Genomic DNA, 24,177 nt, shown 5'->3' on the forward strand with positions numbered 1-24,177 from the left:
CAGCCTCAGCTACTACTTAGTGAGGCCCTCTGCAACTCAGTGAGACCCAGTTCCAAAATAAAGAATAAAAAATAGGGCAGGGGGTGTAACTTGGAGGTTGAATGCCCCTGGGTTCCATCCCCAGACCCACACACACAAAAAAAACCCAAAAATAAAAAAAAAACCCAAAAAACAAAAAAACCCATGGTATTTTTATACATGAAAGTTGAAATAAAAAATATCATTTACAACAGCATCAAAATATAAAATATTTAGGATAAATCTGCAAGAAGATGCTCAAGACCTGCATACTGAAAATTACAAAGTAATCCTGAGAGAAATTAAAGATTTTTAAAGTTAGCAGATATGTGACATCTTGCCCAGCCATTCTACTTCTGTTTACCCAAAAGAAAACAGTTAGCTAACAGTATGCATTAAACTTTTAGGATAAGCATAAAGAATTGTTTTATAACAGAAATTGAATATATATGAGGTTAATGATTCACTGGCTGTTAGTTAATATATTCTGACGGGTGTTTCCAGAAGGATAAACTAGTCTTCAGCCTAAGTTTATCTCCTTCCCTGGCCTTTCCCTTATCACTCAGCAATGACAGAGGTAAAAGAATAAGAAGACTTTAATTAAAATGATACAATTATATGTATGGCTCATAAAGATAATGTAGCACCACTAACTTTAACCACAATGCTAAGTAGTATTTCGGAGAAATTCAAACTTGCAAAAGGAGTCTTCATTTTACAGATGAGAAGTCTCAGGTGTAAAACTAATTAAATGGCTTTCCCAGGATGTACAGTTAGGATTTAGTAACTTTAAGAAGTTCAGGGTTAAGCCAGGCGTGGTGGCACATACTTGTAATCCCCGCACTTGGGAGGCTGAGACAGGAGGATCACACAGGTTGGAAGCCAGCCTCAGCTACTTAGTGAGGCTCTCAGCAACTTAGTGAGACCCTGTTTCCAAATTTACAAAAATATATAAAAATAGGTCTGGGAGTATAGCCCGGAGGTAGAAAGTCTCTGGGTTCCATCCCCTGGTAACACACACACACACACACACACACACACACACACACACACACACACAATGTTCAGGGTTTAGGGTATAGCTCAGTGGTAGAGCACATGGGTAGCATATGCAAGGCCCTGGATTTGATCCTTGGAACACTCCCCCCCCCATCACTGCCCACTTCTAAAAGAGAAAAAAAAAGATAAGGGAACAATATCATTAACCTGTAGCTTAGCCCGGATGGATCACAGATCTGCTAATTTACTCCCAGTCAGTCCACTGCTGATTCTACGGCCCCGCCCCTGCCTAGTCCCCCTGGTCCTCTGCTTTCCTATTTATTCTCAGGACCTCAGCTGGGATGAGGCTCAAAGAACTGAGACAGCGGTTCTCCATCTTCACTGCAAAACAGAAATCTCTCTGTGGAGCTCTAAGATCCCAGGAGTAGGTGCTCTACCCTGAACGACACCCCCAGCCTTCAGGGCAGAGTCTCATCTGCAATTGCTTTTAACCTGTTTCCATTTGCTAGCACATAAACAAACAGAAAAGCAAACAATTAAAATTAGCTCAGAGATGCTTAAATTTCAAACAAAACAAAACAAAAATGACCCTACCTGCAGAGCTGCTTATTAAAACAGACTTTTGGGCCCCTCCCTGGAAGTCTCTGCTTTGGGGGTCTGGGATTATCTCTAACAATTTGTATGCGCTAACAAATCCCCAGGTGACACTCAAGACAGGACTGAATGTCAATGAAATGTTTCTGCCTCATTGATTCCAATTAACATTTATCTAAAATTTTCCCCAAGTGTTAGATGTTATCACCACCAAATAGGTTTTTTTTTTTTTTTTTCTTCAGTGCTGAGGCTCAAACCTGGGACTAGGCAAGGGTTGTACAACTGAGCTATACCCCCAGCCCCCAAATAATTATGCTTTAAATAACATTTTCTCAAAGAGACCTGGTATTTTCTAGAAACAACACTGTCTTCTAATTTGTGGTCAATACACCTCACATTGTATTCTGTTCCTACTGGGTTAGATGCTCATGACAAGGAAAGAGTCTAAGGAAAAGGAAGAAACACAGGAAAAAATAAAACATCTGATCTGTTTAAGAATATTATGCATCGTACTTAATTCCCCATGAATGTTGACAAAGACTCAGTAAGCCCAAGAGGAAAATTCCAAGAATAGCGATGACTCCACCTGAGACAGCTGATTTCCCTTCTGCTCTTGATTAATGCATTTCTTCCATTTCCAACTAAAAACAGAATGCCACTGCTCTTCCCCCCAAATTACCTTCTTTGGGAGCAAATAAAAATGCCATGAAGAGCAAATGCCAACGAGAGCCATAAAAGTGCCTCGGTAAGGAGGTGGAGTTAGGACACTTTTTAAAGCATCTATTCAATTATTGCTACCTGCATTGCCATTTTAAAACGTGTCTTCTGTGGGCCCTACCGCTCACTCCCACAGGATGGCAGTGCACGGACAGGCAACCATCCTTCTGCAGAATAAACTCTAACAATTCAGGTTAAGATCCTCTGGACTCTTAGGCGTAGTGATGGGAGGTTCACGCTTTTCTGTAGGACGCGCCTCCCTCGTAAACCCTGTTATGATACTGGCATCTGACCTGTCTGATGTGAAAACGAAATTAAGGTTAAAAATCTATCCTGCGGTGTTACCATTTGCTGTCAAGCTTCCTGAGAGCGGATGGCCATCAGAAGCACATCTTTAACATATGGACCTACAGCTTAGCAAAGTGTTCAGCAAATGGTAACTAATAAACGTTTGCTGCGTGACTGTGTCTCTGCGCGCGTGCACACGGAAGCCAATGCCAGGCGGAGGGCTGAGGAAGCCAGGGCTGTCCACCACCTTCCTCGGTAATGGAAAATTTCTTCAATGCCCCCTTCACCCACTACTTTCTTATCACCTTACCCCTCTGTACTCTCGTTTCCTTGCCTTCAAATGAGGAGGGTACCCAGTGGTCTACAGGGACCTTTCTGGCTTAACAGTCTGCCTCTCTGTAGTTTTATTCACATTATGATTTACCTAATCACTGTGTGAATGCTTAAAGGTTAAGCAGAGAATTCTATTTGCCCTGAAGGAAAAGAAAGGATTGGTTTTGAACAGTAGTGAAATGCCAGGGGGTTTGTCTTGGTATCAGATATAATAAATATCTCTCTGTATTAGCTGCAGCTTCTATTTTCATATGGCATCAATTTTCCAAAGCAATATAGACTTCCAGTATATTACTCTTTTTTTTTTTTTTTTCCGGTACTGGGGATGGAATCCAGGGCATTCTATCTCTAAGCTATACTCCCAGCACTATTTTTTATTCTTTATTTTAAAACAGGGTTTCATTGAGTCACAGAGGGCCTCACTAAATAGCTGAAGCTGTCCTTGAACCGCAGTCCTCTTGTTTCAGCCTCCCAAAAGCTGGGATTAAAAGCAAGCACCATCACGCCCGGCTTACAGTATATTACTCTTTAAAAAGTTATATGAGAAGCCGGGTGTGGTGGCGCACGCTTGTAATCCCAGTGCTTGGGAGGCTGAGACAGGAGGATCATACAGGTTCGAAGCCAGCCTCAGCTACTGAGTGAGGCTCTCATCAACTTAGTGAGACCATTTCCAAATAAAGTACAAAAAATAAGTCTGGGAGTATAGCCTGGAGGTAGAAAAGCCCCTGGGTTCCACCCTCAGTACCACACACACAAAAAAAGTTATATGAGGCTAGGCATGATGGCACATGCTTCTAATCTCAGTACTTGAAAGGCTGAGTCAGGAGGATCACAGGGTCAAGACCAGCCTCAGCAACTTAGGAAGCCTCTCAGCAACCTAGCAAGACCCTGTTACAAAAAAAAAAAAAAAAAAAAAATTAAAAAGGGTTGAGGGTATAGCTCAGAAGTAGAATGCCTCTGGGTTCGATCCCCAATACTACAATAAATAAAGATGTAAATAAATTACTTAAAAATGCATAAATAAATTACTTAATTATATAAAGACTCCTAAAGGCTTTGAAGGAAGTATATTCTGCATGTTAAATGTCTAGATAATCATTTGTTTTTTTAGGCACCGGATTTGAGTTATCAAATTACATAACTTAGTTTGTAATATCAACAAGTTTGCAAGGAATCTGTTTCATATTATAGACTGCTACAAAGCGAGAACAAAATTGCGAAACCACCAAATAGGATCTAGACAAAGTTGATCCAAACTGTTCACCTGCCTTAGAAATGAGCATGCATCACTACGATTAAGTTGATAACAACTAATCACCTGAGTCGACACAATTGAAAAAGCCTAGCTTATTTAGGGCCTGGTCTTTGGGCTATGTAAAGCTTTACCCAATAAAATCATTAAGAATTAACTTTGTGAGCCGGGCGTGGTGGCGCACGCTTGTAATCCCCGCGCTTGGGAGACGGAAACAGTGGGATCGCGCTGGTCCGAAGCCAGCCTCTCTGGCTTAAGAGACCTTGTTTCCAAATATAAATATAAAAAATAAGTGTCTGGGAGTGTTACCAGGAGGTAGAAGGGAACCTCAGTACCACCAAAAAAAAAAAAAAAAAAAAAAAAAAAAGCCATAATCAAAATTGCAACAACTTTCCTTGGAGGTGAGCTTTAATTATTTGATTATACAGCTTAAAAGTGCTAATAAATACACACTCCACACCTGCTAATAATCATAAAAGAAGTTTGAAAATTCCAATTTCAATATGAAAAAATTATTCTTCTAGGCCTTATCCCCAAACAACAAAACCCAAACACTAAAGCAAAAGAATAAGTTCTCTATCTACCTATTTGTAACGAACAGTAGAACTTTAGTGCTTTCAAGAGTCGGACATTTTTATCTGTATTTTAAACAGCCAAGCTAAGACTTCTGTTATCAGAAAGAGCAATCTGCTACTAGGATCTGCCCAAAGTCCAAGCACCTGCTTTCTCTAATCTGCAGGCAGATGGTACATCATAAAAATAAAAGCCATGGAAAAAATGTACAGAGATATTCCCTTTAAAGCACTTCAGGAAGTATTTTTCCCTAAAATCTAGTACTATAAATATACATGTTTTATGTTAATATTTGAGCTTAGAATTTGGGAACTGATGCAGGAGCATTTTTTTTTAAATTAATTTATTTTTTAAATTGGTGCATTGTAGTCATATATCAATCACATTGGAGTACAAGACTTGAGAGGATATACAAGCACACATCATCCAATTAGCCCTCCTCCAGCCCCCGTCCCATTCCCTCCCCCTCCCTCCATCCCACACTTCTTTGGTGATTTACTTTGATACATTTGTTTATGTACCTCCTGCATTTTAAAGAGGCTCCGTCCTCCAGTATTACATACCCTCTGATTGATCACATTAGTTGCTTCACTATAGGGCCCTTTCTATAGCTCAACCTCTTCCTGTTGCCCTTTTCCTCCTAGTTATTGCTGATTAAGAGAAGCGTCTGATTTATATTTTCTGCGATATTTCTCTGTGCATGCTGCGTTGCAAGTACCAATCCCACTCTTGATGGTCCCAGTAGTGGCCTGGCTACTCAGTGGACTGATCCAGACCTCGCTGGCTCACGCAGCGGCCTTGCCTCATGGGAGGACCCAGTTCTGGTCTCACTGGCCCCTGAACCGGTCAAACCCCTAAGCTGGCTTTGGTCCCGACCTTGGAGGCTGCAGGAGTGAACTTGCCTAACGCCAGGCTCCGATGCTGACCATTGGCCCCTGCACCGGTCTAACCCCTTGGCAGGATTCCAATCCCGGTCTTGGAGGCCCCAGCACTGGTAATGCCTCAAGGCAGGCTCCGATGCCGGCCTCACTGGCCCCAGCACCGGCCTAACCCCTTGACAGGCTCTTATCCTGGCCTCAGAGGCCCCAGTACCGGCCTTGCCTCATGGCAGGCTCCGATGCCGGCCTCACTGGCCCCAGCACCGGCCTAACCCCTCGGCAGGCTCTTATCCTGGCCTCGGAGGCCCCAGTACCGGCCTTGCCTCACGGCAGGCTCCGATGCCGGCCTCGCTGGCCCCAGCACCGGCCTAACCCCTCGGCATGCTCCGATCCCGGCCTCGGAGGCCCCAGGACTGGTCATGCCTCACGGCAGGCTCCGCTGCCGGCCTCGTTGGCCCCAGCACCGGCCTAACCTCTCGGCAAGCTCTTATCCTGGCCTCGGAGGCCCCAGTACCGGCCTTGCCTCAAGGCAGGCTCCGATGCCGGCCTCGCTGGCCCCAGCACCGGCCTAACCCCTCAGCAGGCTCTTATCCTGGCCTCGGAGGCACCAGTACCGGCCTTGCCTCACGGCAGGCTCCGATGCCGGCCTCACTGGCCCCAGCAGCGGCCTAACCCCTCGGCAGGCTCCGATCCCGGCCTCAGAGGCCCCAGTACCGGCCTTGCCTCACGGCAGGCTCCGATGCCGGCCTCGCTGGCCCCAGCACCGGCCTAACCCCTCGGCATGCTCCGATCCCGGCCTCGGAGGCCCCAGGACTGGTCATGCCTCACGGCAGGCTCCGCTGCCGGCCTCGTTGGCCCCAGCACCGGCCTAACCTCTCGGCAAGCTCTTATCCTGGCCTCGGAGGCCCCAGTACCGGCCTTGCCTCAAGGCAGGCTCCGATGCCGGCCTCGCTGGCCCCAGCACCGGCCTAACCCCTCAGCAGGCTCTTATCCTGGCCTCGGAGGCACCAGTACCGGCCTTGCCTCACGGCAGGCTCCGATGCCGGCCTCACTGGCCCCAGCAGCGGCCTAACCCCTCGGCAGGCTCCGATCCCGGCCTCAGAGGCCCCAGTACCGGCCTTGCCTCAAGGCAGGCTCCGATGCCGGCCTCGCTGGCCCCAGCACCGGACTAAACCCTCGGCAGGCTCTTGTCCTGGCCTCGGAGGCCCCAGTACCGGCCTTGCCTCACGGCAGGCTCCGATGCCGGCCTCGCTGGCCCCAGCACCGGCCTAACCCCTTGGCAGGCTCTTATCCTGGCCTCGGAGGCCCCAGTACTGGCCTTGCCTCACGGCAGGCTCCGATGCCGGCCTCGCTGGCCCCAGCACCGGCCTAACCCCTCGGCATGCTCCGATCCCGGCCTCGGAGGCCCCAGCACTGGTCATGCCTCACGGGAGGCTCCGCTGCCGGCCTCGTTGGCTCCAGCACCGGCCTAACCCCTCGGCAAGCTCTTATCCTGGCCTCGGAGGCCCCAGTACCGGCCTTGCCTCACGGCAGGCTCCGATGCCGGCCTCGCTGGCCCCAGCACCGGCCTAACCCCTCGGCATGCTCCGATCCCGGCCTCGGAGGCCCCAGCACTGGTCATGCCTCACGGGAGGCTCCGCTGCCGGCCTCGTTGGCTCCAGCACCGGCCTAACCCCTCGGCAAGCTCTTATCCTGGCCTCGGAGGCCCCAGTACCGGCCTTGCCTCACGGCAGGCTCCGATGCCGGCCTCGCTGGCCCCAGCAGCGGCCTAACCCCTCGGCAGGCTCCGATCCCGGCCTCGGAGGCCCCAGCACTGGTCATGCCTCAAGGCAGGCTCCGATGCCGGCCTCGCTGGCCCCAGCACCGGCCTAACCCCTCGGCAGGCTCTTGTCCTGGCCTCGGAGGCCCCAGTACCGGCCTTGCCTCAAGGCAGGCTCCGATGCCGGCCTCGCTGGCCCCAGCACCGGCCTAACCCCTCAGCAGGCTCTTATCCTGGCCTCGGAGGCCCAAGTACCGGCCTTGCCTCATGGCAGGCTCTGATGCCAGCCTCGCTGGCCCCAGCACCGGCCTAACCCCTCAGCAGGCTCCGGTCCCATCCTCGGGGTCCCCAACACTGGCCTTGCCTCACGGCAGGCTCCGATGCCGGCCTCGCTGACCCCAGCACCGGCCTAACCCCTCAGCGAGTTCCGGACCCGACCTCGGAGGCCCTAGCACAAGCCTTGCATCATGGCAGGCTCCAATGCCGGCCTCGCTGGCCCCAGCATCGGTCTAACCCCTCTGCAGGTTCCAATCCCGGCCACGGAGGCCTCAGTAGTGGCCCTGCCTCACAGCAAGCTCCGATGTCGGCCACTGGCCCCGGCGCCCGCCTAACCCCTCAGCAGGTTCCGATCACTGTCTCTGTGGTTAGTATTTCAAAGGTTCCAGTTGTAATGTATCAGATCTCTGCCTCCCCCGAATATTGGCCACTGGCATTGCCACTGCCTCCACCGTTTCAAATCCTTCCCAGGCTCTTTTTCCACTCTGAATGTTGTCCAGTGTTCCTAAGCATGCGTGATGGTAGCATTCGACATTTGGTGTAATTTCTCCAAAAAAATAAAGTTGGTAAGATCCGGTTTCTGCTTCTCCTGAATACAAGTCTCTACCACCATCGCGAAGAACTCTTTCAACACCGGATTTCTCCTTGGTCTCCGCTAAACTCTCTCCTTATATGTGATGTCTGAGATTCTTAACAATATAGAGAAATAGCAGTCCTCTTTCACGGCGAATTTTTCCATAAGTTCCAGTGCATTTAGATAAGTTTTGTCTGCATCTCCAGTGTCCTGGCATCCATAACGGCTTTCTTACCACCTCTCCGATATTTTTCTTTATCTTTTTCTGTTCTGGGCCCGGTTTCTCCAGGGGTCTGGCGTGCTACTCGCAGTTCGACCGGGACCCAGAGTCCCGCGATCCAGGCCCCGGCTGGCGTGCCCTGTACTCGACCCCCGCCCAGAACCCAGCGTCTTACTGGGCCTTGTTTCTCCAGGGGTCTGGCGTGCTACTTGCAGTTCGGCCTGGGGCCCAGAGTCCCGCGACCCGGGCCCCATCTGGCGTGCCCAGCCCGCGACCCCTGCCCAGAACCCAGCGTCTTACTGGGTCTGGTTTCTCCAGGGGTCTGGCATGCTACGCGCAGTTCGGCCTGGGGCCCAGGGTCCCGCGACCCAGGCCCCGGCTTTTGTGCGCCGCGCGCGACCCCTGCCCAGAACCCAGCGTCTTACTGGGCCTGGTTTCTCCAGGGATCTGGCGTGCTACTCGCAGTTCTGCCTGGGGCCCAGAGTCCCGCGACCCGGGCCCCATCTGGCGTGCCCAGCCCGCGACCCCAGCCCAGAACCCAGCGTCTTACTTGGCCTGGTTTCTCCAGGGGTCTGGCGTGCTATGCGCAGTTCGGTCTGGGGCCCAGAGTCCCGCGACCCGGGCCCCATCTGGCGTGCCCAGCCCGCGACCCCCGCCCAGAACCCAGCGTCTTACTGGGTCTGGTTTCTCCAGGGATCTGGCGTGCTACGCGCAGTTCGGCAGGGGCCCAGAGTCCCGCGACCCGGGCCCCATCTGGCGTGCCCAGCCCGCGACCCCCGCCCAGAACCCAGCGTCTTACTGGGTCCGGTTTCTCCAGGGGTCTGGCGTGCTACGCGCAGTTCGGCAGGGGCCCAGAGTCCCGCGACCCGGGCCCCATTAGGTGTGCCCCGCCCGCGACCCCCGCCCAGAACCCAGCGTCTTACTGGGCCTGGTTTCTCCAGGGGTCTGGCGTGCTACGCGCAGTTCGGCCCGGGGCCCAGGGTCCCGCGACCCAGGCCCCGGCTTTTGTGCGCCGCGCGCGACCCCTGCCCAGAACCCAGCGTCTTACTGGGCCTGGTTTCTCCAGGGATCTGGCGTGCTACTCGCAGTTCTGCCTGGGGCCCAGAGTCCCGCGACCCGGGCCCCATCTGGCGTGCCCAGCCCGCGACCCCAGCCCAGAACCCAGCGTCTTACTGGGTCTGGTTTCTCCAGGGGTCTGGCGTGCTACGCGCAGTTAGTCCCGCGACCCGGGCCCCATCTGGCGTGCCCAGCCCGCGACCCCCGCCCAGAACCCAGCGTCTTACTGGGTCCGGTTTCTCCAGGGGTCTGGCGTGCTATGCGCAGTTCGGCAGGGGCCAGGAGCATTTAAAAAAAAAAAGCCTCCTGAGCCTGATTCATAGACATGGGTTCACATATTCCCATGGGCAGGAAACCAGCTTTTAGCTTATAAGCACAGAGGGCAGAATGGTTTATTTTAGAAATTCTAACAAGTAACCTAAACAGCAGCAGCTGCCATCTCTACCCTTCAATACTACCAACAACCACAAGCTCTGTTATTTTATAATAACTCCCATGTGCTGCTCAATGGGATGAGCTCATTTATAGTTGTAGGATTTACATAGAGTAGCTAGGCTATAATAAATTGGCCACCTGACTTGCTTTTCCACTGTATTTATGCGAATTCACCTAGCTACATCAGAATTCCCTGCCAGACTTGTTTAAAAATCAGATTTTCAAGCTAGGCATGGTGGCACATGCTTATAATCCCAGTCCTTGAGAGGCTGAGACAGGAAGATCGCGGCTCTGCAGCCAGTCTCAGATACTTAGCGAGGCCCTCTGCAACCTCATGAGACCCTGTTTCAAAATAAAGAACAAAAAAATAGGGCTCGGGATATAGCTCAGAGATAGAATGCCCTGGGTTCAATCCCCTGTACTACAAATTTTTTTTTTTCTTCAGATTTTCTTTAATGGCCTGATTCTCAGAGATTCTGCTTTCGCAGGTCTGAAGTTGGACCTAAAAGTTGCATTTCTCAGAAGCTCCCAGGTGAAGCTGATGCTATTACTCTGCAGACTACACTTTAAGAAGCACTGTAGGGGTTCCCTTTGGAGTGTTAATATCAGTTATGGTTCTTTGGGTCTGAATCGGCTTCTCAGTAAATACCCCTTTTAGGCTGGACACACTTGAAACGGTCATCTGCTCATATTCAGATGCTGTAGTCACATACAAAAGTGCTTAGTAAGACTTGGATAGATCTGCGGCTTTGTGCTGTGGGAACCCAGGGAGAGTCAACGATGCAGTACGTTGGATTAGCTAATGTGCAACTTCCCAGATCACTGTAGCTTACACCACATAGTGGCCCAGTTTATACAATGATGCCTGCTGAAGTCTGGCTGCTAATCATCTTATTGTTACTAATTTTTTTGTGTGTGTGTGTGTTACTTGGGGTAGAACCCAGGGGCTTTCTACTTCCTGGCCATACTACCAGACCTATTTTTTTATATACTTTATTTGGAAACAGGGTCTCACTAAGTTGCTGAGAGCCTCACTAAGTAGCTGAGGTTGGCTTTGAACCTGTATGATCCTCCTATCTCAGCCTCCCAAGCGCTGGGATTACAAGCGTACACCACCATGCCCGGCTCGTTACTGATTTTTATCTTAGAATTTACGTGTAACCGTGTTCCGCTTTCTACCTACAAACACATTCCAATAGTTTGAAAACATCAAATCTTGACAAATGATTAATATGCAGCAATTAAGCAATGCTTAGTATTTATGTTCAACTCACTTTCCTGTAATTACACTTGATTAAGTTTTAAAACATGGCTCTGTCACAAAACAGCATCAAAAATATATCCATATATTTTCCCTTTGGTATTGGGAATTGAACTCAGGGGTATTCTACTTCCCAGCTACAGCCCAGCTCACCCCCTTCTTTGTTTTGAAACAAGGTCTTGCTAAGTTGCTGAGGGTTTCTCTAAGTTGATGAAGGTGGCCCTGAACCTGCAATCCTCCTGCCTCAGCATTCCAAGTACTGAAAGTATAGACACATGCCATTCACCTTGTATGCAGGCACACACATGCACAGGTGTATGTGTATGCGTGTGTTGGGGAGATAATAATGGGGACTGAACCCAGGAGCATTCTACCTCCAAGCTTCACCATCAGCCCTTTTATTTTGTTTTGTTTTTTATTTGAAACAGTATCTAGCTAAGTTGCTAAGGCTGACTAGAAGCTGCTGTCCTTCTGTCTCAACCTCCCAGGTACTGGGATTACAGGCATGTGTAATTGAGCCCAGCTCAAATTTTTAATATTGACCTCAAGCACCCTTTGGAATGTAAATATACCTTGTTTAACTTCACAAAATCTTCCAGTCCAGCTTCAAAGGGATTTGTATCACAGTTCATCTAAAAGGAAAACACACACTTTAAATCTTAGATAAGTGCAAATCATTTCAGTAACATCACTCTCATATGCTATATTTTAAGAGAGAGAACTTTTTTTAATATAAATCTTGCAAAAGGCAAATTATGAACTGGTTTTTAAGACAGTTTTTTAATGCAAAATTCGAAGGTAGCCTTTAAGCAAATACTATCATTTGAATATAGCAAATATAGAAACTAAAACTCAGTTTCTCTATCTTTCATTTCAGTAAATATATGAAGGATAGCACACGATATTCCTTCCATGAAGGCTTTTATGTAGTGACTTTTACATAATTACTTTTGAAAAATTATTAAGTAAATTTCCTTATTTTGCAATTAGCCAAGAATCCGGGTAAGGAGAGGGGAAAGAACGTGCGTGGTAGGAAAATGGCTGCGGAAGAGTTCAGGAAAGGAAAAGAAAAAAAGTAGGGTTGAGTCTCAGTCTTCTCACTGCAGTGAGTCGCTATACATCAATTCAGGGCTAAAGCCAATGTTTGGTAGCCGACCTTCAGTTCATGGGTTTGTTTGTTCTGTTCTCTTGGCTGTAACCAGCTCTAACTGAAACCCTCCCGCCGGGGTCAGCCTTTTAAAGACAATAAAGCACTTACATTAACCACTTACGTTAGCCAAAGAAGCATAAACTTATTTTGCATGATACAGTTTTCTCAAATTTCTTACTCAATTTGAGCTACTCTCCAACTTTTTTTTTTCTGCTCAAAGTTTCAGAATTTCTTCAAAGAAAAATAGAGCAGACAATTGATTGCATCCTAACACTAGAGGGCGCTCTTGGACCGCTGGGAAACCGGAAGAAGCTAAGATGGAGAAAAATTCCCAGAGGCCGCAGAGGGAGGGAGTAAAAGATAAAAGGGGAAAAGATGGAGAAATGCCTAATTCCCAGAGGGCTGTGCCTGCTGCTTCATTCCTTGGGACAGAGCTGTCCTCTCTTTTCTCAGAGCAGCCAGCCTCGCCCAGGCGCGGGCGTAGTCTCTTGTAGAACTTGCCAAGGGCCGGTACTCTCAGCCATTCCAGGAAGCTGTCTTTACTCCTCCGAAGTCTAAATACTCAACGGTCCCTGCACACACTTTCAAATTAAATTTGAAATTAATTTTATTATGTGTTTATGTTAGGAGAAGCAGACCAGTCATGCCAAAGATGGCACCTCTCCAGCTTCTCTTCCGGATTGTGCTGGCTACCTCATAGCCAGCCAAAGGGGGCCATGGGATGCCCAACAAACCAGTCCTCTGATAACACACTCAGTGGGGTATGACCCACCCAATCAGTAAATGCCCTGTACTTTGTTCGATCTTCCACTGTGAGCGGAAGTCCCCTCCTTTCAAAAAATCCCCAGCTGCCTGATATAAAAGGGAGCTGGGCTGTCTTAATAAAGCTTTTGCTTGCTTGCTTGCTTGCTTGCTTGCTTGCTTGCTTGCTTGCTTGCTTATCTCCGACAGCTGGCCTTGGGTTTTTCTGCGCTGGACTTCCACTTTCAGTTTAGGCCTTTACCGGCCATCTCTAAAATCTATGATAACTCTACAGGATAGTCCATGTTATTAAAAAAAAAAAAAAAAAAGCAGAGGTTCTGAGGCATCAGACCACCAAGTTAGTATGTAGTAGAGGAAAAAGCAAACCCCAGGGTGCCCACTCTGAAGTTCATCTTTACCACTGGCCCCTACCTCATTTCTCAGGCCTAAAACTTCAGTCTGTACCAAGGAAACAACTAGCAGATCTGCAGAGGTGAAGGGGCCAGAAGTAGGCTGACATTCTGGAGATAAATCAGAACACAGTTTGCAGTACAGTTTGTCTGCTTGCTGCATGATCTGGCCCGGCCGGCTCACTGACTCTAGTGTGACGGCATATAAAATAGGGGTCATGATAACCGCTCCTGGGAGAGTTAAGAAAGTGTATAAAACGGTGTAAATTGCCAAGACACCCTATAAATAGAAGTGTTTAGCTACCATCACGAGTAATAGAGGAAGACCAGCCCAACACATGTTGGACCATCACTCTGCTTCTCCAAGAGAATGTTGCTTCACCAAAAGGCACCAGAAGAAAATGACAATGAGTTACATGACAAGGGAGGAGGGGAGAGATTGAAAGACAGTGCTCAAATCCTGTGGACAGGCCCGCTCGCCACCATCTACGGCTTTCGGCCAAGAACGAGAGTAAACATCATGTCAGAATCCCAATGGACTTTCAACTGCAAAACCAAGGGGAAATCCCTTTTCCTCTAATTGAAGTTAACTTCTCTTATAGCTAGAACCAGTGGTGGTACAGTTAAAGCTAGCCTTCATACAAACATCAGATACAGTAAACACAGACTTTAATGAAGATGCCAGCGCGTCAGACCTCTGACCCCCAGGCTCTGAAAGCTTTCTCCAATCTTAAGGCGTTCATGGCGTATGTTCCAAAATTGTCAATTCCTTCCTCCTGGCCTGCATTCATGAGAGCGTCGTAGAGTGCCGCAGAATCTTCTCGTCTGTGATATAGCTCCCAGCCCAGCTCACCTGAAATAAACCCACAGGGGCCGTATCATGGTAAGAACAGTGAGTGACCCTTAGGTATAAAGATAAACGAGCAGGAGAAATTGTGTTTATCCAACGTAGATACTGTCAGTTTTTAAGACTAGATCACAAAAATTGCCATGAGAGTCCACTGCAAACGAGCCTGAAAGATCACTAGTGCATTTGTGTGCAGTCCTGGCTCCACCCAGAGCAGGCTGCAGGACACAGAAAGGCCGTAACTTAGCAGGACTTACTTTTACCTTTGGCCCCAGCTTCATCATGAGCCTTATGAAGGACAGAGATGTTAAGTGAACAATTAACATGACATGTTTTTATCAGGATAAGGGATTCAAAATATAGCCACCCCAACCCTTAACCCCTTGTTCAAGAACTACAAGGATTAAAAATACAATCAGCTTATTCAGATTGTCTTCACTGTGCACTAGTTATAACTTTTGACTCCCTTTGCATCCCATATTTCTTCCCCACTTGGTCATTTCATTCATTGTTAAAGCTATGGGCAAAAGTTATTATTATTATTAATAGTAGTATTATGCCGGGCATGGTGGTGTACGCTTGTAATCCCCGCGCTTGGGAGGCGGAGACAGGAGGATCGTGCAGGTTCGAAGCCAGCCACGCTGGCTTAAGAGACCCTGTTTCTAAATAAAAATATAAAATAGGTCTGGGAGTGTAGCTTTGGAGGTAGAAGGGTTTCCAGGAACCCCAGTACCACCAAAAAAACAAGTATTATTATTATGTTTGTACTGGGGATTTAACCTGAGGCTGACCTCAAACGTGTGATCTTCCTATCTCAGCATCCTGAGTACTGGGATTATAGGCATGTGCTACCACGTCTGGCTGAGCAAAAAAAAAAAAAAAAAAAAAAGAAATTTAAATGAAACCCAAGCTGGGTCCAGTGGCACATGCCTATAATCCCAGTACTTAGGAGGTTCAGGAGACCTTCAGCAATTTAGTGAGACTCTGTTTCAAAATAAAAAATAAAATAGGGTTGGGGTAGAACGCTCCAAGGTTCAAGCCGTAGTAAAACAATCACACACACACACACACACACACACACACACACACACACACACACACTGCAAACCTAGTACTGTTTAGTTTTTATTCTGGTCACCATTTTTTCTGGGTTGAGTGAAGGAAGGGTGAGAAAAGTTAGAACAGGGGCTCAGAGAAGAGCTATAGCCTTTCACAGAGCCCTCTATGGGAGACCAGTGTGAATGTTCCCAGACACCCTGCTGACCTGGAAATTCCCACTATTACAATAGCCATCCTTTTCTACTTCCTTTTTTACCTTCCAAATGGGAGCACCAGTTGGAATTCTGTGGAACCACTCTAAAGATAAGAACATCTTTGACAGACTTGTCTTAGAGTTGGGCATAAATCTTCCTCCAAAGTTACATATACTAAAGGAAGTATACAGGTACACATATGTGCATACATGTGAACACCAATTTCTGACAATATCTCTTTTTAATTTTCAGAGAATTACTCTCACCTGCTTTCTGGTCCTTACCAGTATAAGATATCCTAATAGCAGTGACAGGAATGTTGGAAACCTTTAAGGACTTGGTTTGAAGAAACTTGAAAACATCTTCACTCAGGTCTTCAGAGGTCAGTTTCTGAAGGACCTTCCTTGCACGTGGACCTGCAATTCCTAGGACTCCAAGATCATCAGTTATGTTTTTAATTTCAACATCGTATCCGCCTTTGACTGCAACTTCTTCAATCCATCTGTATCCAAGTCATAAATACTGCATTAAGTAATGCATGAATAATGCATTTTCTAACATATTATTTCTCCAATGACATGATTTGGGTCTAGAATTACCAGGACATCCGCAGAGATTCATTTTATTTATTTATTTATTTATTTATTTATTTATTTATTTAGTGGTGGTACTGGCAGTGGAACCCAGGGGCTTTCTACCTCCGGACTATGCTCCCAGACCTATTTTGTATTTTATTTGGTAACAGAGTCCACTGAGTTGTTGAGAGCCTCACTAAGTAGCTGAGGCTGGCTTGGAACCTGTGCGATCCTCCTGTCTCAGCCTCCCAAGCGCAGGGATTTTAAGCATGCACCACCATGCCCGGCCAATTACTCAATTTTTAAAGTCGTGGAAACTGAGTCTCTAAGATGTTATGTAATTTTCTTTTAATTGCCCACAGCTAAATTTGGGAGTAACTTCTCGTAGTCCAGAAGGATTATTTGACTTAAACTATTGCTGACACACAGTTCTTTTAAATAGTGGCAGCTCTATTGCATCTAAACTAATGATTCAGTCTTCAATATTAATGTAAACCCAAATTTGTTCTAGTATTTGTACACAGAAGACACACTTATGTCGCTAAAGGTTAATAACATGCCTGCCACAGGCACACAATTGTTCCGACAATCATGAGGAAAAGATAAAAACTCTATTTTCAATCTCTAAGTTTTGATGAGTTATCAAAAGCCATTTATAGAGCTGGTTTATAATTTATTGAGGAGCCCCTGGAGATATGCAAGTCTATCATAAAGTGTTCAACTGGGTCTAGGCAAAGCTAAGCTACTAAGATGAAACCTGATATCTTACATTAAAGAGTAAAATTTCTATTATTTTGCAACTAAGGAAAGACTCTGTAAGAGTAAGATATCTATTTTTATTTTTATTTTTTTTTTGGCACTGGGGATGGAACCCAGGGGCATTGTACCTTTGAGCTACACCCCCAGCCCTATTTTTTTATTCTTTATTTTGAAACAGGAGCTCACTGAGTTGCAAAGGGCCTAAGTAGCTGAGGCTGTCCACAAACTGCGATCCTACTGTCTCAGCCTCCCAAAAGCTGGGATTACAAGTGTGCACCACCACGCCCGGCTGAAGATATCTACTAAACAATAATATTGTACATATTTTTAGAATATTAAAGACTGTAGACTTTATAGAAAACTACAGATTAATACAAAGGCTTGACATGGCAAATTAACAATTCAGCTGTGGACCAGAGAACACAAAGCATCACAAAGGGAGAAGACTGCCCTGGGGAAGCAGCTCCCTGGAGTGGATAGAATGTGGGTGCAGAAGAAAAGACTGGCTTGAGCAAGTTGCTTTTGCTCAAACCTCTGCTTCTTCATCTGAAAATACGAGTAATATATACTTTGCACAATATTATGAAAATTCATCGAAATCATGTCTAAGGGGTTCTGGCACATTGATAAAGCCTAAGAAATGGGAGTTAATATTATTAAAACCAGTAAGCTCAATGGATGGAATCTCTGGGGGAAGGAATCTTCACTTTAAATATCTTCCCATAAGATATATGAAGCCTATGCAAAACGGTCAGGTTTCAGAAGAATTAATTAATACAAGTGTGGCGGTGCATGCTTGTAATCACAGTACTTGGAAAGAGGGGTGGCAGGTTTGCAGCCTCAGCAACTTAATTAGACACTGTTTCAAAATTAAAAAAAGTAAAAAATAGAGCTGAGGGTAATGCTCAGAGGTAGAATGCTCCTGGGTTCAATCCCTAGTACCATAAAAAAACAAAAAGAAGAGGAATTAAAGTTGTATTTCAAGTACTAGTAAGAGAAAAACAGTGTACTGCATACAAAATTTTCTTACTAGGCGTGAACTTACCTAAGATCATGAAGTTCTGAGCCAGAACCAGTTATTAATAGAAACTCCCCGGGAGACTGGTGAGAAACAGTCAACTCAGCATACACGCGACCTCTTGGTGTTAACATGTGACTGATATTTGTAAAACCCACCTACACAAAAAAATATAAAATTATTTTGGGATTAGGATGAATAAAAAACTCATGCATTCTTTTAACAGACATGTAAACAAAAATGTAGTGTTGTTTAACAATGAAAACCTTCCTTTTCATTTCATTCTTATCATCTACATCCATTGTATGACTATCCAAACGCAAGATTAATTTAGAGTTCTCAACTTAAACCATCATTTAAACTCTTTGTCATAAAAATTATACTTCACTTAATTGCAGTCGATTTTAAGTTTTCACTGACTTAATTAAGCAAAGTTATTGGGTTTTTGGATGATAATTCACTCAATAAAAATTTTGAAAATTAACTCTCATACTCTTGATCGGTTGAAGAGTTCTAGATATCATCAGAGGTACTAATAGAACATGTCAGATTTTGGTTTTGGTCGGGGCGGGGGGCTGAGAATAGAGAATTAAATGGGTCAGAATCCTGGACCTTGTCTATTTACCTTTGGAATGACATTTGCAAAGAGATGGTCCAACAGTCTAATAGAGTCTTGACCTTTAATGTTGAACTTGCCAAACGGTGTCAGGTCGATCACCCCTACTCTTTGCATAACCTGTTTATATTCAGAGCCCACAGGCTCAAACCAGTTTGTGCGGCGAAAACTTGGCCTGAAACACAGTATTTAATGTTATGAAACAATTATCATCCGTTGTTCAAGAATTACAGAAAGAGGCTATTTTAATAAACCTTGCCCATGTAGAAAAGCCAATTGAAGGGGAAAAAGAAATGCAGCCCCAAACGTCATTCTGCAAGTTGCACATATATCTTGAAATCTGACCTTTTAAATTTACTCATGCATCCTTTTGACCCATTTAATAGTGAATGAAATATTAACTAGAAAATAAGACAGAAATCGTGGGTTCTCAGATCTGGAGGACACTGTGGAAGTCAACCAACCCAGGAGTTTTCAAACCTGGCTGCGTATTAGAATCACCTGAGGAGAATTTTTTGCATACCAGTGGCTGTCTGATTAAATCAATTATATTGTTGAGGGACGGGGAGGAAGTATCTAGCCCAGTATCATTCAAACGCTAATGCAAATACAATCTTTCTTTCGCAGTTGTTAAAATCCAGATGCTGCCGGGCGTGGTGGCGCACGCTTGTAATCCCCGCGCTTGGGAGGCAGAGACAGGAGGATCGCGCAGGTTCGAAGCCAGCCGCGCGCGCTGGCTTAGGAGACCCTGTTTCTAAATAAAAATATAAAAATAGGTCTGGGAGTGTAGCCCAGAGGTAGAAGGGCTTCCAGGAACCCCAGTACCACAAAAAAAAAAAAAAAAAAAATCCAGATGCTGAAGCTGCCGGCCTGGTGGGGCCCTGCGTCTGCATACTAACAGGCTCCTAAGCAGTGCGCAAGCTGTTGAGCCACATCTGGCACATGCAAGGGTCTGGCCCAGTGTCTTCATTTTTCAGTGAAAAGGCACAGAATGACTTCCAAGATCTTTGTTAATGACAAAGCTGGGTCTGGAACAAAGGTCTCTTGACTCATTACGAAAGGTACTTTCTACTTCACAAGGTGGACTTCTAATGTGTTTTAACTTTAGAGCAAAGTTTGCAAAGGAGTTTTCAGTAGCTTAATTATTAAAATGGTAGAAGAAGCTTAAGCCAGATCCAAAAAGCACAAAGTGAAGACTAGAGCTAGCATTTACGGTGTCAATTAGGAAAAAAAACAAACAAACCAATATTTGGCCAACAAATGGTCAAGCTTAGCTGCCTATACAGCCCCAATTCATTGCTCAGCAGCTCACTTTCCACTATACTTTGTATCCGAGCTGGTCTTAAAATAGACATCAAAAGTCAGGCTTGGTGGAGCATGCCTGTAACCCCAGGACTTGGAGGCTGCGACAGGAAGATTAAAGGTTCAGGGCCTATCTGAGCAACTTAGCAAGACCATTTCAAAATAAAAATAAAATAGGGCTGGGGCCTAGCTCAGAAGTAGAATGCTCCTGAGTTCAATCTCTAGTATCCAAAGATACATAAATAAAGGAAAGAAGGAAGGAAGGAAGGAAGGAAGGAAGGAAGGGAGGGAGGGAGGGAGGAAGGGAGGAAGGAAGGAAGGGAAATCAGATCTGGTTAAAGTAAAATAACAGCTCAAAAATAAAAGCAACTTCTAGACTTGCTTTTTGATTACTCTTGGCTTATGGAGCCTCGTGAGAAAAAAGTATTTATACATATAAATATATATTTATATATATATGTGTGTGTGTATATACACATGTATATGTATATATACATATATAATCATAACTAATATATATACATATATAATCATAACTAATATATATATATATACATATATATAATCATAACTAATCCCAAGTGCAAAAATGGCATGTAGTAACATTCTACCAGAATTCAGAGACATGTTTTAGTAGCATGCATTTTGTTTTAGTTTGACCTAAAGTGCTAAGCCACTGGTCTTTCCTCCTAATTTATCCTCTGTGCATGTCAGCCGCATGGCTCAGTGCACACACTAGAAAGCAGGTGCTTTGAGCTATTTCATGATGAACTCAAAACTGCAGGTCTGTTTCATTTTGTGGTTATGTGACTCAACCAGGTATCCAAAGCCACTTGGCAAACCTTTGAGAGCCTACTGAAGTCGTGTGGGAACGTGGATGGGGCAAGAAGTTTCCTCCAAGCTTCCAGTAAATGCCAAGTAGAAGAGGCCTCCCCAGAGCTGGTTATAGGAGTCTCCGGGGTGGCATGGTCCTGGCTGTGGGCCAGTGTCATATGGGCTAAACTAATGCTTTCACTTCCAGAAAATAATTTTTGTAGGGAAAGGCTCAGCTCATTGTTCCTTGGGATGGGGTTCAGTGATTGGGCAGAGAGGGATCCATACTTCTCTGCTGTCTCTCCACTCCACCGCAGCAGTTTCATCCCTGGGTCAGACCACAGGCAGGTTACGTCGTTCACTTACCTGTACTGAGTGTCCTGGCCTGGCTTGTAGAACCAGTGCGGCTGCTCCCAGCCGGCGTGGAACCCCATGGAGCACTTAGACTCCAGGGTTTTGTAGAGCCCGCTGACTCGTTGAGTTGGCCTCCCAGCAAACCGTTCTTCTTTAGGATAACCAACTGAAAAGGGAAAATTGGTGCTTTAAATAGTTTATGTGCAAAATGAGAAAACACTCTGGAGGAAATCAGAAAATGGAAAATAGAAGATTTAAAACCCAGAGCATGTACACACACACACACACACACACACACACACACAGTAAAAGACTGTCAAAAGTGTTATGGTTTGGATTCTAAATATCCCATATCCCAAAGGCTCATGTGTCGGCGGCTTGGTCCTCAGCTGATGGTGCTGTTGGAAGGTGGTGGAACATTCAGGGAGGGAGGCCTTAAAGAAGGAATCTGAGTGTGTGTGTGTGGGGGGGTGCCCCTGGGACTCTTTAACTTTTCTCTCTTACTCTGCTTCCTGGCTATCATGAGGTAAAACAGGCTTTCTCTTTCATTATGTACTGACTCACCAGAAACCCCAAAATAACAGGACCAAGTGACCATGGACTAAAATCTCTGGAACCCTGAGCCTAAACAAACTTATTTTTCTCATAATTTGATTTTTTGGAGGTGTATTGCCATAGTGACACAGCAAGGTATGATAACAATATATTTAAATTTTAAAATCAGTGACATATATATATATACATATATATATATATATCTATCTTTAAATTATATGCGGTACACATATGTATATGTGTGGAGTGTATCGCTGATTTAAAATTTTAAATTACATATTATAAGCCGGGCGTGGTGGCGCACGCTTGTAATCCCCGCGCTTGGGAGGCGGAGTCAGGAGGATCGCGCAGGTTCGAAGCCAGCCGTGCTGGCGTAAGAGACCCTGTTTCAAAAATATAAAATAGGTCTGGGAGTGTAGCCCGGAGGAAGAAGGGCTTCCAGGAACCCCAGTACCACCAAAAAATAAAAATAAAAAAAAATTACATATTATAATAAAAATATTTATATATGTATACCTAGTAGTTTTGTTGTTGTTGTTATTGTTGTTGTTGTTTTTTGGTGGTACCAGGAGTGGAACCCAGGGGCTTTCTACCTCCAGGCTACACTCCCAGACCTATTTTTTATACTTTATTTGTAAATAGGGTCTCACTGAGTTGCTGAGAGCCTCACTCAGTAGCTGAGGCTGGCTTTAAACTGGCACGATCCTCCCGTCTCAGCCTCCCAAGCACTGGGATTACTAGCATGCGCCACCACGCCCGGCTTATACCTTGTGTTTTAGTGGCAGAAAGCTTAGAGTTACAAACCACCCCCACCTCAGTGAACAGAATAAAGAGTATCTAAGGTCAGTGGTGTTACATCTGTGAGCATTTTGTGGGCAACAGTAAATTTGTACTGTACCAATATTGTTGAATCCGTATGATTCTCTTGCTTTGGCCTCAGTGTACTGAGTGGTCGTCCATTTGCCATAGCGGTTGGGATCCAATTCTATCAGGTCAAAGGGAGGTTCTCCATGCAGAATCCAGTCGCTGAGGTATTTCCCTACCCCACCAGCATGGATTATGCCATACCTTTCAAATGCAAAAACAGATATCCTGTCACTAACACACGTTGTTTTCAAATGATGAAATATGTCCAAATATTACATAGGGCCCCATAGTTGGAGCGTTCTGTGCTATTTAGAACATACAAGTAGTGTTTATGTTTTCTATTTTTTTTCCTTAAAAGCAATAAATACATATTTAGGCATGCAAATTAAATGTTCCTGGCTTAATAGCTAGTTTTGTTTTTACAATTTCAAGAGATATATACCTAAAAAATAGCCTTTAACTCCTAGCTAGTAAGGATGCTCATTTTCGAAAAGTAGGGCCAGGGGTGCACGAGGGAGAAAGGAAGCAAATGGGTAGGTGTGGTTGTGTCTTACTGCCCTCTTGAGCTATGATTATTCTGATTGGTAGAGAACATTCTGGAAAAAAAAATGGCCCCATGATGTGTTCTCAGCCTCAGTTTAGTTTTGACCCATTGGGTAGTGATCTCCGTACAGGGAACCTGGGCCATTCATTATCTTAGAAGGATTCAGACAAAGGGCACTCAGCTGGGACCTTTGGGCCAAAGGTAGAAAGAGCTCTGCCCTGTAATTTGCAACTAATAAGTCATTTGGTGGGGAAGGTCTACATGTTTTCTATTTCCATAAGAAGACATTCTAAAACTAAGAACATGATTGTGGCCCCAAATGTTTTTTGATATCAGAGTGGAGGGGGGCACTTTTATGTAGGCCGTGTGCAGTGCTGCACACATCCTGTTGTCTTATGAAGACCTTCACTGTAGGCTCCCCAGCGGGCTCATCATGGGAAGCTTCTGGGGAATTGGATGGGCTGGGACTCATGGGGAGAGGACCAAGGAAAGGAGCTACAGGAGCAGACTAAAATAAGATGCGAGAATACTAGCGCTCAATGCAACAGCCAGAATGGCATGTTCCAGGAACGTGAGAGGGGCTTCAGCACAGACTGGAAATGCTAACTTTTCTCATAACAAGATGGCAATTTTGCTATTTTAGAAAGATGAACATCTAAATCATCTTAAGGCTCTTTCTCAAGGAGAATAAAAAGGCAGCAATTTTACACTTGTCTGGGCAGCATAGCACTAAACCTGGCAAAGAGCTGGCAATCATTAAACAGTAGTTGAATAAATGGCCAAATAAAATGGGGAAGAAAAATAGAATATTAGAAGTTGTAATATGACAGTAAAGTGGGCTTGACATCAATATTCTCCAAATTAATGGGACAAATATTAGGAATGAAACATCAAAGAGGCAATGGAATCCTAAATAGGAGGCAACCTGAGGAATTACAAAGAAACAGTGTGTTGAGCAAACATGAATTATGGTGAAAATTGCATCTGATGTATTTTACACTTGATATTTTGAATTATCTTTGTCACATTGTGTTATGAAAACATCCTTGTAAAATTGGGGCAAATTGACCTATCTGAAGAGAACAGCATGAAAAGATGAAAAGAGACATGAATAATGGGAAATATACCAAGGAGAAAGTT

General features: G+C 45.5%; 1 protein-coding gene across 1 annotated transcript in view; it reads right to left on the bottom strand.

The window, feature by feature from the left end:
* Positions 1-24,177, bottom strand: part of DMGDH (dimethylglycine dehydrogenase) — a gene marked incomplete at both ends in the record, with an annotated part of 76,261 nt that overhangs the window by 25,140 nt on the left and 26,944 nt on the right. Inside the window, 7 exons of the mRNA XM_080705840.1 lie at positions 11,806-11,865; positions 14,230-14,387; positions 15,919-16,136; positions 18,014-18,144; positions 18,612-18,777; positions 21,084-21,237; positions 22,525-22,694. Coding sequence (XP_080561966.1) covers positions 11,806-11,865; positions 14,230-14,387; positions 15,919-16,136; positions 18,014-18,144; positions 18,612-18,777; positions 21,084-21,237; positions 22,525-22,694 — 1,057 coding nt within the window. The remainder of the gene's footprint in view (positions 1-11,805; positions 11,866-14,229; positions 14,388-15,918; positions 16,137-18,013; positions 18,145-18,611; positions 18,778-21,083; positions 21,238-22,524; positions 22,695-24,177) is intronic.

This window comes from Muscardinus avellanarius, assembly GCF_963383645.1.
Source record: "Muscardinus avellanarius genome assembly, chromosome: 1".
Lineage (NCBI taxonomy): Eukaryota > Metazoa > Chordata > Mammalia > Rodentia > Gliridae > Muscardinus > Muscardinus avellanarius.